This window comes from Eptesicus fuscus, chromosome 5 (genome assembly GCF_027574615.1).
Source record: "Eptesicus fuscus isolate TK198812 chromosome 5, DD_ASM_mEF_20220401, whole genome shotgun sequence".
NCBI lineage: Eukaryota > Metazoa > Chordata > Mammalia > Chiroptera > Vespertilionidae > Eptesicus > Eptesicus fuscus.
This window is the reverse complement of record NC_072477.1, coordinates 23,774,713-23,794,213: the sequence shown is the minus strand read 5'-3', so window position 1 is coordinate 23,794,213 and position 19,501 is coordinate 23,774,713. Positions and strand designations below refer to the sequence as shown.

Here is a 19,501-nt window from a genome sequence, read left to right as displayed (position 1 = left end):
TAAAGGCAACATATTATTAGTACAAAAGTTTGAATAATAATGATTTTAATGGTACAGCAGCACTGTCCAATAGAAATACAATGCAAGCCACTTATATCATTTAAACTTTCTAGTAGCCACATTTATAAAGTAGAGTGGAGATTTGAAGATGGCGGCATAGGTAAACATCTGTACTGGCCACCTCCCACAACCACATCAAAATTACAACTAAAATACAGAACAACCATCATCCAGAACTGCTGGAAAGCTGGCTGAATGGAAGTCGTACAACTAAAGTAAAGAAGAAAGCATACTGACACTGGTAGGAGGTGCAGAGGCACGGAATGGGCTGGTGGGCTATTCCAGCCCCCATGTGTGCTGCTTTTTTAATTGGAAGGGAGATTGTCTCTGTAGAGGCCGCCTGGAGAACCAAGGGGTCCAAGCCCCACACCAGACTCCCAGCCCAGGGTCCCAAAGCTGGGAAAAGAAGTCCCTACAGACAGTAAGAACTACAGGTCGAAATGAGTGCAGATTGAGGCTCAGTGACACAGGCTGCTGGAGACCCAGCTGTTCCTCTTAAAAGGCTGGCACCATAAAATGAACTTACAAGGTCCCACTTCCTCTGAGCTCCAGCACCAGGGCGAGGCTCTGGAGAGCAGAAATATATATGAGGAGAAACTGGATTGTCTGGTACTGGGGCAGGAATTCGAGGGCAGCTTTCTTCCAGATGGAGGTGCTCACAGGGGTCATTGTTCCTATGCTAGAACCTCCCTGGTAGCAGGCCTGACTGGCAGCCATTTCTGTTTGCTCCACCCTGGTGATTTCCTAAGACCCTGCCTCATCCAATTTACAACCCCACCCAAGCTGGATGCAGTGGCTTTTGCATATGAATGGTCTGTCCTTGCTCAGGTTAAAAATCACTCAAACAAGCTGCAGCTGGGTTAGGGAGCCCCAAACCTATCAATAAAAGGCCCAAGACCTGGCACCAGCACCAGCCTGCCTTATTTCATAGCTGGGCCTCATCTGGGCACTTCCAAAGAGGATACAAAGAGGAGGAATCTGCAGATCTCTCTGTAGCTCCTGCTGGGCAGTCCCAGGCAATGGCTGGCTTTGCACCTCCCTGGAGACCCAAGAGCCAGTGTACTCAGTGGTCAGTGTCAGACCATACCAGATTACAACTCCACACATCCATAAGCAACACACTCAAGGGGCAGACTCGGTGAGCACCAAAGCACCACTGAAGCAAATCCTGCTCCATAAGGGTGTCTCCTGCACAGCAGCTCTCCCACTGTAGTTTCAGCTGGTCCTCACAGCCAATTGGGCTGGAGACCAATTTCTTCCAGTGACACCAACAGCAATCAAGTCTCAATTACAACAAGACTGTGCACACAGCCCACAAAGGGATGCACCTAGAGCTCCCAGCTCAGGTGAGGCTAGGGAGGCTGAGCCACTGGGCCCTATAGAATACCTACTACACAAGGCCACTCTACCAACTCAAGGATACATAGCAGCTAAACCCAATGCATAGAAACAAACACAGGGAAGCAGCCAAAATGCAGAGACAAAGAAACATGTCACCAGTGAAAGAAATGGAAGAAAGCAAACTACTGGATATAGAGTTTAAAACCACAGTTATAAGGTTACTCAAGAATCTTCTAGAAACCTCCAAAAAAAAAATGGAAAAGGACCAGTCAGAAATTAAGCATACACTGACTGAAATAAAGAATAATATACTGGGATTCAACAGTAGAGTAGAGGATTCTGAGAATCAAATCAACCATTTGAATAATGAAGAAGAAAAAACACCCAACCAGAAGAGCAAAGAGAAAAAATAATCCAAAAATATGAAGATAGTGTAAGGAGCCTCTGGGACAACTTCAAGCATACCAACATTCGCATTATGGGGGTACCAGAAGAAGAGAGAGTGAGCAAGATATTGAAAACCTATATGAAGAAATAATGACAGAAGACTTCCCCTACCTGGTGAAAGAAATAGACTTACTCTGTCCAGGAAGCAGAGAGTCCCAAACAAGAGGAACCCAGAGAGGACCACACCAAGACACATCATAATTAAAATGCCAAGAGCAAAAGACAAAGAGCGAATCTTAAAAGCAGCAAGAGAAAAGACAGTTAGTTACCTACAAGGTAATGCCCATACCACTATCAGCTGATTTCTCAACAGAAACTATGCAGGCCAGAAGGGAGTGGCAAGAAATATCCAAAGTGATGAATAGCAAGGACATACAACCTAGATTACTCTATCCAGCAAAGCTATCATATAGAATTGAAGGTCAGATAAAGAGCTTCACAGACAAGAAAAATCTAAAGGAGTTCATCACACCAAACCAGTATTATATGAAATGTTGAAGGGTATTCTTTAAGAAGAGGAAGAAGAAAAAGAAAAAGATCAAAAATATGAACAATAAAATGGCAACAAATACATACCTATCAACAATTGGATCTAAAAATCAAAATAAAAGAGTAAGAAATCTAATGAACAGAATAAACTGGTGAATAAAATAGAATCAGAGGCATAAAAATGGAACAGACTGATGATTCTCAGAGGGAAGGGGGTGGAGGGGCAGAAAGAGATTAAACAAAAACCTTATATGCATACTAGAGGCTCGGTGCACGAAATTCTTACACGGGGCAGAGGGGCGGGGGTCAGGGGAGAGAGGGGGTCCCTCAGCCCGGCCTGTACCTTCTCACAATCCGGGATCCCTTGGGGGATGTCTGACTGTTGGTTTAGGCCCGATCCTGCAGGGATCCCTGTGGGATCAGGCCTAAACCGGCAGTCATACATCCCTCTTGCAATCCGGGACCACTGGCTCCTAACCGCTCACCTGCCTGCCTCATCACTTCTAACCACTCACCTGCCTACCTGATCGCCCCAACCACTTGCCTGCCTGCCTCATCGCCCCTAAGCACTCACCTGCCTGCCTCATCGCCCCTAACCACTCGCCTGCCTGCCTCATCACCCCTAACCACTAGCCTGCATGCCTCATTGCCCCAACTGCTCACCTGCCTGCCTCATCGCCCCTAACCACTCTGCCTACCTTCCTCATCGCCCCTAACTGCCTCTGCCTCAGCCCCCGCTGCCGCGGCTTTGTCTGGAAGTACATCTGGAATGACATCCAGAAGTTCATTCAGCTGTCTGGTCTAATTAGCATATTATGCTTTTATTATTATAGATATGAATTACCTGGACACAGACAATAGGGTGTGAAGGCCTGGGACAGGGTGGGAACCAGGTGGAGAGGGGCAATGGGGGGAAAATGAGGGACATCTGTAATAATCTCAACAATAAAGATTAAAAAATAAATAAATAAAAAGTAAAAAGCATCCCAGCTGGCATGGCTCAGTGGTTGAACATCGATCTATGAACCAGAAGATCACAGTATAATTCCCAGTGTGGGGGAGGGGGGCACATTATGCAGGAAGCAGCTGATCAATGGGTTTTTTTCATCATTGATGTTTCTCTCTCTCTCTCTCTCTCTTTCCCTTTCTCTCTGAAATCAATAATTTTTTAAAAAAATAGTAAAGAGCAACAGATGCAATTAATTTTAATAATACATTTTCTCTAACTGAATATATATAAATTTTATCAATTCAACATGTAATCAATATAAAAATATTCATGCAATATTTTGCATTATTTTATTTGCATTAAGTCTTCAAAATCTGGTGTGTTTTATACATATACCACATCTCAATTCATATTAGCCACATTTCTAGTATTCGGTAGGCACATGTAGATAGTGACTATTGTATTAGGGCAGGTTGGTAGCCATTAAAAGTAATGTTTGCTATGATTTGCTTTCAAAAAACAGGAAAAACATTAAATATAGTTCTTAATGTTGGCTGCTTAATACCTGGTCAACTGCCATTCTAAGACAGCATTCTAGCTGACCTCTGGCAAACCCTGGTTTCAAAGCACTATGGGTAAGGCTCGCAAGGTCAGAGGAACATGCTAATAACCTGGGCCTCCCAGCAAACAATCACAGGGTACATTCTCTGGCCCTGACCACAGGCGGTCCAGACTGAAGGGGAAAGAAGATAATAGGCCCAAGCTTTTGCACAATGTGTGTTCAGATATGCTCCCTGTTGAAATCCCTGAGGGATTTCATTGATTCCGTTTTATCCGAATACACCTCATCTAGATGTAGGATTTAGTCATTCTTTAAAAGTGTACTCAGTTAGAATTTCACACAAATTTAGGGACCACATAACCTGATAGGAGCCATCAAACCTTTAACATTGAAAGAAAATGGTCCAAAACACACACATAATTCATCTTTAAATTAGCCTGATTTTATACACATGGATATAAACCCACGGATCGTTACTCTCTCCAGAGCGGCAGCAGCTGTCACCCAAGCCAGCCGCCTCCCTGGGCCCCCGTAAGCAGCTCTGCCTCCACTTCTAATTGGGAACAGAGATACTCCTTGGGTGACTTCCAGCACGATCCATCACACCAGAGACAGCTTCTGTGCAAACCGAAGCAAATCGGTTTCCAAATAAGAAAAAACCTCTTAGACAAACAAGGATTGAAGCACCAAAAGTCTTTAAAAAAAAAAAAAAGAAGAAGAAGAAAGAAAATAAAATCACAAATAAAGGCAAAGAAAGAAAAAATCACTAGCGAAGAGCAGTGGCCTGCTTCTCCCCAGGGCTGTGGACAGGGTGGACAGGGCAGCACCCTCTTGGATGGAGATCAAAGCCACAAGCTTTGGACACAGGTGCCCCAAGCCTACCACCCAATACACCAAAAGCAAAGCTTCCACTGGGTTGTTGGAGCCACTGAGCTCATTAACAGCAAGCAGGCAAGATGAGCCCGAAAGTACAACATGGGAGCACAGTGAGTAATTAAATCCCAGGTCATTTAAAAATGCACACACGCCTGGATGTCACAGGCTCATGGAGCTTCTGACTCCTCGTGCGTTGTTGTTGGGGTTTTTTTCGTTTTGTTTTGTTTTTGTTTTTGTTTTCTTGGTGTGTGTTTTTTGGCTCAGGATGGAGGACTGAAAACCTGCAAGTCATATATGGATTATAATAAAATATGCCACATAAAAAACAGATTAAGACAGTTCTTCTTTGGGGAAATATACAAAGAGAGGAGCTGTCTGTTAGCTGTCGAGTTTGCAAGAGATACCATCTTTCGGGAGGCTGTGTTCTGCCAACAGACAGACTGCCCCGAGGGAAATTGCAGTGAAACACCCGACAAGGCACATCCATCCGTCCATCCATCACGAGCTCTCGGCGAGGCAGGGGCCTGGAGGTAGAGTTATGGTGCAAAAGGGAGGGAGAAATCCCACAGACAATGGCAGACAATCCTCCTGCTACATCCTGAGTGCTCAGATTTTTTTTTAACCTGCCTCTACTTTTTCTTTACAAATACAAACGTGCAGTTTTCTCTCTGGGTGCTTATTATTTCGAGGAGTTAAACTCATCATATTTCCTTGGGTTTATTATACATCAACGTACACCAAGGAGCAAGGAGCTTAAGAATCATTCCTTCATTTATCCCCATCAGACTCATGGGGGGAGGGGAGGATATTGTTATCTCACCCCACAGGGGAAGAGATTGGGGGGAGCCAAAGACCTGATTTCCTGAGATGGTGGCAGGCCCAGGAATCCATCTGCTCATTCCTCAGGGGTGCCATTTTCTTGGCTGCCGTTGACTCCCTGTTTTGTGATTCATAAAGCTCAAAATAGATAAGGTTCACATTGAGCACCCATCACCCAGACTGCACCCTTCAGGCCCTTGTTATTGTGTGTTCAGGAATCCCAGAATAGCCCAGCCAGCATGGCTCAGTGGTTGAACTTCGACCTATGAAACAGGAGGTCACGGTTTGATTCCCTTCAGAGCACATACCCGGGTTGCAGGCTCGAGCCCCAGTGTGGGGCGTGCAGGAGGCAGCAGATCAATGATTCTCTCTCATCATTGATGTTTCTATCTCTCTTTCCCTCTCCCTTCCTCTCTGAAATCAATAAAAAAAAAAAAATTTTATAAGAATCTGAGAATATCCACACAACAGGAGGGTTGATCATTCCCCCAAATGGCCTCTGGCTCCCACAACCTGCTGTACCTACCCGCCCCACTCGTAAGCCAACACAGAGGCCAGAACCACAGATAAGCATCCCCCCCACCCGAGACACAGAAAAACACCCACACAGTTAAAGGAAGCTCACCACCATGCTGGCCACCACACCATGCCAGGGCAGCTTAGCAGCACAGAGGGGAAAGGAAGGAAGATGGGGATGGATTGAGTGCTGAAATAGTTGAAGAGAACACAGATAACTGGAAAGTGCAAGAGGCCCCTCTCGGGTAAAATGTCAGCCCTAGTGCCCTAAACACACACTTGGCCTTGATCTCATCTGTAGAACTGGGAGAACAAAGCCCACTTCCTGCTGTTGTTATGGGGCAGGTAAAATCATGGATACTAGAGAGTGCTGGGCACAGGGGGCGTGCTCAATTACTATGAGCTCCCTGCCTTTCATCTACTAAAGTCTCCCTCTCCTTGCACTTCTCCACAAACTCCTCAACCGCTGACACTCTCGGAGCCTGAGAGACGGTGGGGCACACCTTTCCACCCCACCTGGGCCTCGGCCCGGAGAGAATGGAAGCAAAGAGGCTGAGTCCATAGCCCGCAGAGGACAGAGGAGGCTGAGGAGGAGGCTGAGGTGCCGGCCCAGCTTCAATTCCAGGGAGGGCATTGGCCTGCAGATTCGGAAATCATGGCAGAACCACATAGAGGATGCCTTGCTCTATTCTTTCACTTGACAAATAATTATTAAACATTTACTATGTACCAGACGCTTTGCTAGGTGCTAGGGACACAGCTGTGAACATAAGAGACAAAAGCTCCTGCTTCATAGATGGTATATTCTAATGGGGGAGAAAAAATACCCAAAATAAGCATTCCAGGCCACGGAGCCATCAGTGCCAAGGCTCATCTGCCTGGAGCACGGTGAGCCAGGGGAAGAGGAGCCCCGTTCAGAGTCAGGGGTGCCGTGAAGGGCGGTGGGGTCCCTGTGAGAAAGCTGGCTTCTGCTCCGAGTGCGATCAGAGGCCACTGGAGGTCTCAAGCAAAGAGTGACATGATAATGCTTGCATTTTACCAGGATCGATAACTGACGGGAGGTGAGGGCAGAAGTGGGGAAACAGCAGTTACTGCAGTGCTGAGTGTGGAGCCGTACCAGCGAGCCAAGCTTGGTGCTTAGGTGAGGTCGGTTCATGACAGAGATAAGCCTCGTCCTCATGCACTTGCATCCTGGTCGGCAGACACATCCAGAGGCAGTACGTATTGAGGTACAGTTCCCTGGCCCCCGAGCAGCAGGCATCCCACAGAGTGAACAGAATGAAGGCCAGGTGTAGAGGCCAGGTGCCCAGTGCTCAGAAGAAGGTGGACCAGCTGAGGCCAAGGACAGAAGAAAAGACTCAGCCAGGTGGGCATTGCCTCGCACACTATGGTGTTAATAAAAGCAGGGAAGTCTTGCCCAGTTTATCTATGTGCCCCGGGCAACAGATGCCAAAGGGCTGAGCTCTGGGATGCAAGGCAGGAGCTAGTGCAAGCTATGGTTCTGTTCCAGGTGAATCAATCCCATAGCCAGACGCCAGAGTTCCTCTCCTCAGAGCAGAACACAACGGACTTGGAAAAGACTCCAAAGCAGAAAGCATTCCCACTCTGGGCCAGATCGCACACACCCTTCCAGCTGGGCAGGGATCTCCCTCAACAAGTGCACCCTCGGTGCTGGGGGCAGGGACGGTATGGCAGAGGCCCCCTCGGCCGCCCAGCAGTGCACACCGAGAGGGCATCCCAGTGCCTCCTCACACTTGCCGCACCCTGAGCTCCACCATCCACATGACTCTCAGAACAACCCTGTGAAGTGAGCAGAGCAGCTGCCATGCTGCATTTTACAAATGAAGAAACGGAGAGGTTAGGGAACGGCCAAAACCACACAGCCAGTGGATGGAGGGGTCTGAACTTGAACCCAGACCTTGGGATCCCTGTTTGATGTATTTTCCCCCCCGCAGAGCACAGCTATAGTGCCTACCAAAGAGAGGCAAGACGCAACGCTGGGACAGGCCCCGCAGGCCAGGCTGGTCACTGGATGGGAAGGCCAGGCCAGCTGCTGCAGGCTGCTCCTCTCTGGCTCCGTCTCCCTCATCTGCGAAATGGGATGATGAGAGCTAAACCGTGATCTTCAAGCCTGAGATCAAACAACAGACACCTTTCTTCCCTTCATTCCTTTGATAAATCTTTACTGTCCACCGACTATGTGCCAAGCCTATGTTCTGGGCACTTGGGATACAGATGAAAAAAATGGGTGCGCCTCTGCCTTCCAAGCGTGTGCCTGGCCAGTGCCCAGGCAGCGCGGGCTGTCCCCAGACCCAGCTCCTTCCCCGAGGCTGCCAGGAAGGTTTCAAAAAGCCACGAACAGTCATGGGATGAAGCAGGGGCTGCAGTGGCCTCCCACCTGTCTCCAGCTCTCACACTCAGGAGGCCAACAAGAGCTGAAGAGTAAGCTGCAGGCCCCCAGGATGGATGGATGGCTGCAGGCTCTGACACTGCAGGAAAGAGATAAATGACTGGTCATTTCCCCCTGATGCACTCGAAGGCATCCATTCTCCCAGACTACCAAGCTCAGGCACCCCCAGCCCCCCACAGAGACAGATAAGCACTGACAGATGGGGTGGGAGCTGGAACGTCCTTTCCCCTCGGAAGGACACAGCCAGACTCCTCTGCGAGCCAGGAGAAGGTCACGTTGTCCACGGGCTCACACCTGGCTAGGGGCTCCACCGGGCTCTTCATTCGCCTCCCCCAGCTCACCCACCTCAGCCTGCCTCATCCCGGTGAGGAGCACACGGCGGGGGGTGGGGGGGAGGCCAGGGGGCAGAGGCAGCCGGCTGACAGGCTCATCAATCTCTGGCTACATGCTTGGCACATCGGCACTCCTTAAGTTGTTCCCGGACTGGGAGGGTGCCGGAGGAGCCAGGGGGGCTGTCTTGAGGAGAAGAGAAATCACGCCGAACATCCGAGAGCAAACCGTGGAACAAGCCTGGAGACTATTAAAATGTGGGCCATGTACAGAAGCAGTGGGGAACTAATTAAGATGCAGGATTTTCAAAAGCTGGGGAAGTTGGCCGCAGCCTGCTCCCATCTGTAGAGCTCTGGCAGTTGTGGGCTGTGGGGACAGCACCCTAGGCGAGCGAACAGGCCTCTCCACCCCTGCCCAGCAGCCGGGACTCGGGCTCTCTGTCGGGATCACTCGCGCGGGGGGGGGGGGGGGGGGGGGGGGGGCAGCCCTCGGAGGGTCCCTGTGACCTGTGGTTGGCCGGCTATGGCACCCTCTGCTTTTGAGCACCCCAGGCTGCCCTCTTCTCGTGGTCCCTGCCCTGCTGTTCATGGTCCCCCAACAATGTGTGGTGGGGCGATTCCCTTGGTCATTCATCCCCAGTCATTGAGTGGCTGCCAAAGAAAACCATGAGAAAGAACCAGAACTCTATTCCTGGCTGCCTTCCCTCCCGTCACCCTCGGAATTTGGCAGGGGTGGCAGAGAGCCGTGCTTGCTCCCCAAGAGCAGAGAGATTTACAAGGCCGCAGGTACATTTCGGGAGCGGAATGAACGTCTGTTGTAAAAGCCCTATTGGTCTGAGAACAACAGGACGGATGTGTGGAGGGTCCTGGAGCAGCATGGAGCCAGTTCCAACAGGCTTCCCCTCGGGTTCCTTCCTCGGCTTCCCCGCTGTGTCCCCTGGGAAATTAACTTCCTAATTCTGTGCCACAGTTTCCCAACCTCTGCGACAAAGATAAAATCTGCCCTAGACCATGGGGACCAGCAAGTCCAGGGTTGGAAGAGGCTAAAGTGATCTAAGCTGATGATCCGAGCGTTTAATCCAGAGGGATACAAGTAGAAGTTTGTTCCCAGCCTTTTTCGTTTCTTCATTCAAAAATAAAAAATAAAAGACAGAGAGGGGAAGAAGGGGGAGTTGAAGGCCTCTTTTCTCATCAGCTGGCTTTTGCCCAACATCTGTCCTGCTTCAGGGCCTTCTGGTGGATATTCACTATCCACCTTTCTCTCCTGCCAGCTCGGCTCCCCCTTCCCAAGGACAGAGCTCCATTTCTGGGGGAAAGGTCCAAGGGCGCGCTCTCGGGCACCAGGCCCCCGGCCCAAGTCTTCCTGTTGCATGAACTGTGGCGGCTGCACCAGGAGACACCTTGCAGTGGCCTCTGCAGCCAAGTGCAAGCTGCAGAGAACACTGAACTCCATTGTCAGTCAGTGGGGAGAAATAATGTCGTGTGTGTTGTCCTTCAGGCGCCCAGGCAAGTAGGAGGTTGCGAGATATTTATTCAAGCCTGATTGGAGGGGTGGTGTTAGGCGTGAGAAACACATAGGTTCAGGGACATTGAGAAGGCTTTCAAATGCCAAAGAGCTCTCCCCAGCTCTCAGCCCTGTCCCACCCCCACACAGACACGTTTTTATCTTCAGCAAATAGTAAAGAAACATAGGTGGGATGGAATGTTCACAGGGAGGGAGATGGGATGAGGACAGCAGGCCTGGGGTGAACTCCATTGCTGTCTAATTTAGCCCGAGAACAAACAACAGCAGTGATCGGCTCTCCACTCCCGACCCTGCTATGTCTACTCAGCACCCACGATCTCTGTGCTTCGGGAGGCTGAACCAGGAGGGGGTGGTCTGCAGCCCTGTCCTCAGACCTTCTCCAAGGTCCCTCAAGATTCCAGAATATGCACCCCCTCTCCCTTGCCCTGACTTGGTTCCTGGTCAGAGCTGTCTTGGGGTGAAGGACAACTCTGACCCACGTGACACCCTGGCTTTTTTGCTGAAAGCTGCCTGCCCCTGGCTAGACTCAGGCAAGGAAACAAAGGGAGACCAGAGGAACAAGCAAGGTGTTGGCATGATAAATTGCTTGTGGCACCCCCTCATTCTCTGTGGAAGGGTCTGACATGGAAGGAAACTCATGCCTTGAGACAATGTTGCTCCAGGCCAGTGCCCCCTGTCTCTCACAAATCAGGAGAAGGCCTCTCCCTCCCCCCAAGGAGGGTGCTGATGGTGGGAGCCCAAGGGAGGCTCCGAGAGTCAGAGACATAACTAGATTCTTAGGGCTTGTCCAGGGGGGCTCGGGAGAGCCCACACTAGGAGGCTGGAAGGGAAGACAGAGAAGAGGAAGAGCATTATAGGGGCTGGGGGTGGAGGAGTGCCAAGGGTGGGTTGGTTCATTCGTGGGTTTCTTTCAACATAAATTCAAATAAATGTAAAGAGATTCAGTCCAGGATGAACAAATCAGTTAATGATTTTCGGCAAGGTTTGCCCATAATGTTGCCATTTGCTTTTCATCTTTCCACTTGACAATAGATCTCAGACATCTTTCCATTCCATTCCTTTATAAGACAAAACAGTATTCCGTTTTATGAATGTGCTATAGTATTTAAGCAGTGTCCTATCAATGGACCTTCTGGTTGTTTCCATTCTTTGTTGTTATCGTTACAAACAATGTCAGAAAGGGCAACCTTCTACCTTGTTACTACATATTTACTTAGAGGATAAATTCCTAGCAGCAGAATTTCTAGGTCAAAGGGCATGTGCTTTTTAAATACTGACAGGTTCTATGCATTGATCTTCAGAAAGGTTACTCCCAATTCCACTGCAGTGGGTAAAAGAGAGCAGATCCCTAGCCTCTCCCTCCATCTGCCTCCTTCACCTGCTCCTCTGCCCCTGAAAACATCGTTTTCCATCCATCCACCCAGCTGACTGTTCACACCAACCAGGAATTCGCAGCAAGTTCTCCAGGGACTCTGACCAATGATTCTACCCTGAGTCACACCTAAAAGCACCAACCGAAAAACCTAATCCTTGCCCTAACCAGTTTGGCTCAGTGGATAGAGTGTCCGCCTGCGGACTGAAGGGTCCCAGGTTTGATTCCGGTCAAGGACATGTACCTTGGTTGCGGGCACATCCCCAGTGGGAGGTGTGCAGGAGGCAGCTGATCGATGTTTCTCTCTCATCGATGTTTCTAACTCTCTCTCCCTCTCCCTTCCTCTCTGTAAAAAATCAATAAAATATATTTATAAAAAAAAAAACACCACCTAGTCCTCTTTGAACCCAAATCAAGTAGAATACAAATAAATAAGAGAGAATAGTTTTTAAAATACTGTCCAACTGGACCCTGTGCTTGAGACGGATATGCCCCAAAAAACGGGAAAAGATCCTCTCAGCTGGAAACTGCATTGCCAATGTGAGGCAGAGACACTGACGGGGGCTGAGATCCAGCGTGTGCTGTACTAACCGACCAAAGGGGCATCCTTTTGTAAAGGTCCACTAAAGAGGACGCCTTCTTCCAAGGCACCACCTGGGCCCGCTGAGGCCCTGGAGGGAGCCCTTTTCTGAAATGTTGGCTTGTGTGAAAAATCCAAATGCAGCCGTATGCTGGGCGGTGCATTTCTGGGCTGCTTCGCTTCTCTAGATGGGCCCTGATGCTCGGAGGGCCAAGGCCTGACTCCCAGACACTCCCCTGGCATCTTGATTCACAACCTGTGGTCGCAGACTGGGGTCGGGGTACATCCTGAGGGCCAGGCCCGGCCTAGTAGTACAGACTCAGCGCTGGACACGGAAATGGCAAACATCTGGCCCACGGCTTTGGGGGTTTTGTTTTTAGCAGTAGGTCTGATCACCCAAAGAGGGCCAACAAGTCCATCCGCCAAGGAGCTCTGTCATTTGGAAACTGTTCATTCCAGCCTGGGGTTCTTGTTTCTAGTGGCCTGGGCACTGGCTGGCCTGTAGGGTGAGCCTGCCTCAGGTGAGCCCAACTTAGTTGGGATCTTTTTCCACCTTGGGATGTGGCCACGCCTCTGAGGGTCACCCTCATCAAGGTGGGCACTATCTTTCCAGAGAGGGCCCTCCCCCAGGACTCCGGGCATCTCAGGGGCCGGGCCTTTACTACCTGAGACCAGGAACAGCCCCCTCAGCTTCTGCCCAAGCATGAGGGAGAGGCCAAGGAAAACTTTCTAATGATCACAGATACACACAGTGTGCTGGTGGGCACTTGGTCACAGCAAACCCTAGGGTTCATCTTTTCCCTCCCCGCACAGGTCATGGCAGGCCCAGGGATGGGGCAGTCCAAAGCCAGCTGTAACCCCAGCTGCCCCATAGTCTGCCGCTGGGAGGCCAGTGTGCCCAACGTAAATGTCCGTACGTGGAAGGACCAGACACTCGTAAGTAGCTTCTTGCCTCAGTCCCACTAACAGTGAGACCTGGTTCTCAGATATGTGAGCAGCACAGTAAACTCTCCTTAGCTCTGTCTGCAGCCTGACTTCCCCGGCCTGTAAAATGGGCTTATTTACCCTGTCCTTCCCGCTCTGCCTCCCAGGGTCAGGACCAATGAAGTGACATAAATGAAAAGGCTTTGTAAGGGGCTTTGTAAACTAGTGTGCTTTTCAGACACGGGTGATATAATGATGATGAGGTCATCAGATCGCCCCATCCCCTGGTGGCAGTGGTTGGTGGGAGGGACATAAACCCAGCCAGCTCAGCTGTTGAAGGAGACTTGCCTTTCTGCTGGGTGTGGCTGAGCACTGAGTCTGGGGCTGCTGCTGGCTACCTTGCCTGCCCCATGAAGAGAAGAGTGTTTGGTGGAAGGAGACACAGAGCCCTCACTATGAAGCTTGAGCCCCAGGATTCAGCTAAGCCTGAAACTAGTGAACTCTGAGATCTACTGTTACATGAACCAATTTCCCTTTTTCGATAGAGGCTAGTTTGATTTGAAAGTATGACATCTCTGACTAAAGGAATCCAACTATCTCTTGGGTGCATTTTAATAATTAATTTTTTTTTTATAAACAAGAATTTTAGGGGGAAAAGCTTTGTTCAAGTTTCTTTTAGAATACTTCTCAGCAGCATGAGAAAACAGAAAAAGCATTGAACAGAGAAATCAAGCAACGTGGATTCTCTGCTGTTTCCCACAGGAATTGCTGTGTGACTGCGCAAAGTCTCCTAACCTGTCTGGACCTCAATAAAACAAGGAATTGGAGTTAATGATGTCTGAGGTATTTTACAGTGCTAAATATCTTTGGTTTTATAAAAGACACTTACTCTATATATTCACTGAGTGGCCAGATTATGATCTCTAATATATATATCCTATCTAAATAATAGACAAATATGCAAATTGACCATACCTCCGACACACCCACAAGCCACGCCCACAAGCCACGCCCACCATCCAAACAGAGCGAGTATGCAAATTAACCCAAACCAAGATGGCTACAGCCACAGAGAGCAAGGTTTCCTAGGTAACAGAGGAAGCCAAGGTTTCCGCCTGCCCTTGCCAGGCCTAAGCCTCCACTCAAGCTACAAAGTTTCAATTACAGAAGGTAAACAAATTCAAACAAATGGCGGCAGAATGGAGCTTGAGAGAGCAGGCCAGGGTTGCCGCCGGCAATAGGGGAAGCAAAGCTTTCCGTACACCCTGGCCGGGCCCACTCGCTTAAGGCAACAAAGTTTCAATTATAACCCCAACACAAATGGCTGCCAGCCTTGGAGGGAGCCCCAGGCTTGGCTCCACTCCAGGCTACAAAGTTTCAATTGTAGAAGGAAAATAAATTCCAGATACCAGGGCCTCTGCTTGGGTTGCCAGGGGGCGTGGCCGGCCTGCAAACCACCACAGGCCCCTTGCTCAGGCCGCCCCACACCCCAAGGGAACCCCCACCTGATCCGGGACGCCCTTCAGGGCAAACCAGCTGGCCCCCACCCCTGTACCAGGCCTCTATCCTATCTAATAAAAGAGTAATATGCAGATTGATCATCACTGCAACACACAATATAGCTGCCCCCATGTGGTCAAAGATCCTGCCCCTATGTGGACACAAGATGGCCACCACAAGATGGCCAGCAGGAGAGGGCAGTTGGGAGGCACCCGGCCTGCAAGGGAGGGCAGTTGAGAGGGACCAAGCCTGCAAGGGAGGGCAGTTGGAGGTGATCAGCCCTGCAGGAGAGGGCAGTTAGGGGTGACCAGGCCGGCAGAGGAGGGAAGTTGGGGGCAAACAGGCTGGCAGGGGAGTGGTTAGGGGGTGATCAAGCTGGCAGGCAGAAGCGGTTAGGGGCAATCAGGAAGGCAGGCAGGCAAGCAGCTGGGAGCCAGCAGTCCTGGATTGTGAGAGGGATGTCCCAGATTGGAGAGGGTACAGGCTGGGCTGAGGGACAACCCCCCTCCGCGCACGAATTTCGTGCACCGGGCCTCTAGTATATATATATATATATATATATATATATAGATAGATAGATAGATAGATATATATAGATATATATATATAGATAGATATATATATATATATGAGGCCCGGTGCATGAATTCGTGCATGGGTGGGGTCCGGCCAGCCTGGCCAGGGGGAGGGGACATGGGCAGTTGGCCGGCCTGCCTATTGGTCGAACTCCTGGTCTAGGGGACAATTTTCATATTAGCCTTTTATTATATAGGATATACACTGAGTGGCCAGATTATTATGCGTTCAGAGATCATAATAATGTGGCCACTCAGTGTGTGTGTGTGTGTGTGTGTGTGTGTGTGTGTGTATCTCCATCCTTGGGTAAGGATTAAGAAAAATAAAATGCAGCTTCTGACCCAGCAGGTCTGGGGTGAGGCCCAGATTCTTAATCTCTGCCAGGCTCCCAGGTGATGCCTGTGCTGGTCAAAACCATATGCTGAGTGTAGTTCTAGAACCACACTGACCAAAATGGGCACCACTATCCCCTTGTGGTCAACGGAGCACTTGTATGTGGCTAGTCCACAATAAAAGGGACTGAAAGTGTAAAATACACACAGACATTCAAAAACAATACCAAAAAAAAAAAAAAAAAAGGAAAATATCGCATTTTTAATTTCTATATTGATGACATGCTGAAATGATCATATTTTTATATTTTGGGTGAAATAGGATCTATCGGTAAAATTAACTGCACCTGTTTCTTTTTCCTGTTTTTAATATGGCTACTAGAAAATGTAAAATGACATCTGTGGCTTGCGTTATATTTCTACTGGATTGTGCCACTCCAAGACACTTGGCTCTCCTACAACCTGCCAGGGGGTTGGGGGGTGGAATCACCTCAGTCATTACCCTTGAGTGTATGCAAGGGTCTGTAAATTGTGCAAGGCCATTTGAGAGGTTGGATGAAGTGCACTGAAGAATATAGCCCCCTCTCTCACACCCCTAGCAAATAACACTTGTTCACAGGTAATGCCTAGGTTGAAGCAAACAGTCAAAGCAGGCCTAACCATGGAACTGCGAGTGAAAACATGCTGAACAACTCTAAGTAGAGATTTTGTAGAGAAAACACAACCTAAGAGGTCAGGGTGAAAAGGCAGGGGTGAGGCTGGGTCTGCATGGCGTTGGTGGCAGGGGGACAAAACGTGTCAGTTCTGCATTTGCTCTACTTGACAGCACAGTTCTCACCCCCCTGAGTCACGTTCCAGCCCCAGCACCCCCAAAACCAGAGGTTTCCCTTAAAGCGAAGTCCCAGGGCAATCACTTGGCCTTGCTGCAACCAGACACAGCTCTGAAGATGGCCATCTAGTCAAAGTATAATAAAAGGTCAGGAAGCAGGCAAGACTACCAACCCATTCCTTCTGCCAGGCACAAAGCCATCAGCATCACCCATAGGCTAATGTTTTGCTCAAACTCTTCCAATTCCATGTCCAAGGCGGTTCTATCTGAGTGAATGGCCCTTTCATGTAAGATGCTCCAAAAGTTCACCCACAGTAAGGGTGGGAAAGGGTACACAACACACCCTCCTTCTTAGGAACAAGGTTTCTTTACTTGAAGCCACAGGAAGGTATTACCTGACCCTAAGAGCCGCAGCTCCTCCTGCTCTGTGGGAACGTGGTTCATCCTGGGCCCATTCCCACCCTGCGCCTGCACAAGACACCAGAGAGGAGGGAAGCTCTGGTGGACACATAGACATGTTGATATGTGAGAGCAGGCACACCTCTGAACATCATGTGGGCACATTCGCGCTCCTGGAAAACTCGGCGTTACAGACAAAGGAGCAAAGCCGCCTTGTCCTTGGCCAGCCCAGCGCTCCCCACCTCTCCCATCACGGGCCCACCCAAGCTCCAGACAAGACTGACCAGGTTTGATTTCCAGCAGCCGCAGCTTTGGATCCTCAGGAGGGTGCAATCTTCTCTTCTTTCGCCAGCAGCGTGCAGGGTATGTGTACAGCTGGCCCGGAGCAAGGCCTGTGGACAGAGACAGTGTAAAGATTAAAGGCTCCGGGCTGGAAGGGGCCTAGGAAACCACGCTGTCTAACCCTCTCACTCACAGGGAGAGAAGCCCAGAGTGGTGAAGTGACTTGTCAAGGTCACACAGCTGATAGATGGTAGAGCTGAGGTAGAATCCAGGTCATCTGACCCTAAAGCCCTTGCTCTGTCTACTCCACCATGCTGTCTCAGTGAGCCCATGCCAGAAAGAGCCATCACTGTTACCAAAACCAGTTCTCTTTTCCTGGCCTGGGGAGAAGGTCAGAGGGACCTGTGGATCTATGGACCATAAGAGGGACCTCTCCAGATTCACAGTCACCAGTGTTTCCAAAGCAACGGATCTCAGCTACTGCCCATTGACTAGCCCTCTGTGCAAGTCAAGCATGTTCCCTTCAAGGTGGAGCAGCAGAAGTCAGTCTGCCTATGGATGGTCAGCGCAGATTAGAAAACACTGCAAGAAAACAGGATCAAGGAGCCAGACCTCCTACCTACTGGCTTCCTCCATCCCGTTAGCTGCTGGCAGCTAGCTGAAGCCAAAGGGAGCCCTGTGCAACCTCCATAAGAATATAGGCCTGCTCTGGTGACCAGGGTGCCTGCAAATCCAGCAAACCTGTATTTCCCCACCTACCTGCCTGGGTCTTACAGAACAAAATGGGCAGGAGTCCTATGGCTGGGCTTATCACCCATTGTCTCCCAACAAGATTCTCCATTTATTATTTATTTATTTATTTATTTATTTATTTATTTATTTTTAAGGACTTGTATGCATGCATATAAGCATAACCAACGGATGCAAAACTCTGGGGGGTGAGGGCATATATGGGAGTGGGTTGGGGGGTGGCAATGGTAAGATATGTACACATATAATACCTTAATAAAAAAAATTGAAAATAAATAAATAAACCAACATGGATACATAAAAAAAAAAAAAATTCTCCATTTAAATTGGCCTTTGGCACCAAAGTTCCACACCAGCATCATCTGTCATGCCAAGTAACACATGAGGAGCCTTCTTGCTCATTAGGCAACACTCTTGTGGCTCCTCTGACACATAGAGTGGCAGCCAGAAGCCTTGGAGGACCATGGACTCCCCACACTAGACCATGGTCTATTTATTCCCAGAGAAAAGAGCAAGGGGTAGAGGCTGAGGGGTGAGGGAGAAGGGCTTGAGACTGGTTAGGTGATCTGCAGACTAAAAAGACTACCTGATGCACCCCAAAATAAACCAGCCAACTAACCCACCCCTGCTAGAGTGAAAAGACTGGCCAGGAAAGGGACTTTGTCTTGTCCCTGTCAGAACCCCCAGAACCAGAACTGAACCTGACACACTGAACTATCAAACTAAATTTTTGCTGAATGAATTAATGAACGAATATGTTCCAGCTTTACTTTAATTGGGGTCACAATTCAGTCCTCTGTAGATAAATATGACACATGACAACTGTTAAATGCAGGTAACTTCACATGAGAAGGTCCCTTCCTAAATCTAGAACCATGGGGTTCAGACATCAGGAATATATTCCCATGTGTCTGCCATTTGAGGGTCTTTAGAAGTTAAACGGGCCTGGCTGGAGTGGCTCAGTTGGTTGAGCGTCGTCCTGTGCACCAAAAGGTTGCCAGTTCAATTCCCAGTCAGGGCACACACCTGGGTTGAGGGTTCAGTACCCAGTCGAGGCGTGTACGGAACCAATGGATGTTCCTCTCTCACATCTAGGTTTCTCTCTCACATCTAGGTGTCTCTCTCTCTCTCACTCACTCTCTTTCGCTCGCTCGCTCTCTGTGTGTGTCTGTCTCAGCATGTCCTCAGGTGAGAATGTGGAGAAAAAAAATGTTAAGAGGGACACTGGCTTCATTTTTTGCCCTTTGCAGAAAAAAAAAAAAAAAAGTCAATAGAAATGTCTGCTATATACCCATTTATTCATTTTTCATTTTTACTAGTCATCGCTACCCGTTTTTCGGTTTGGGTTCAAATCAGAGGCACCTATTCCAGCACTAAAGGAACCAAATTTTTCAAATTCTCTTTATGAGCTAAGTTTTACTTTTAATCACCAAGCTGCTCCCACAGGCTGCAAGGCTATGAACAAGTTGGAGGTCCCTAACCCTCCTCCTCTTGATGCTTAGAAACCATTAAGGTGATGGAGCCTGGTGTTATGAGCTAAGGGCTTGTCATGTACAAGAGTCATCCTAATACTTAATACTTAATTTTGTTGATAACTTCACGGCCTTCTGCACAGTAGGATCCTGAAGTTCTGA

At 49.1% G+C, this 19,501-nt stretch overlaps 1 protein-coding gene across 1 annotated transcript in view; it reads right to left on the bottom strand.

Annotated features, from left to right (window-relative positions):
- DPF3 (double PHD fingers 3) overlaps positions 1 to 19,501 on the bottom strand; it is a 208,161-nt gene that overhangs the window by 62,614 nt on the left and 126,046 nt on the right. Inside the window, 1 exon segment of the mRNA XM_054715464.1 lies at positions 17,120 to 17,227. Coding sequence (XP_054571439.1) covers positions 17,120 to 17,227 — 108 coding nt within the window.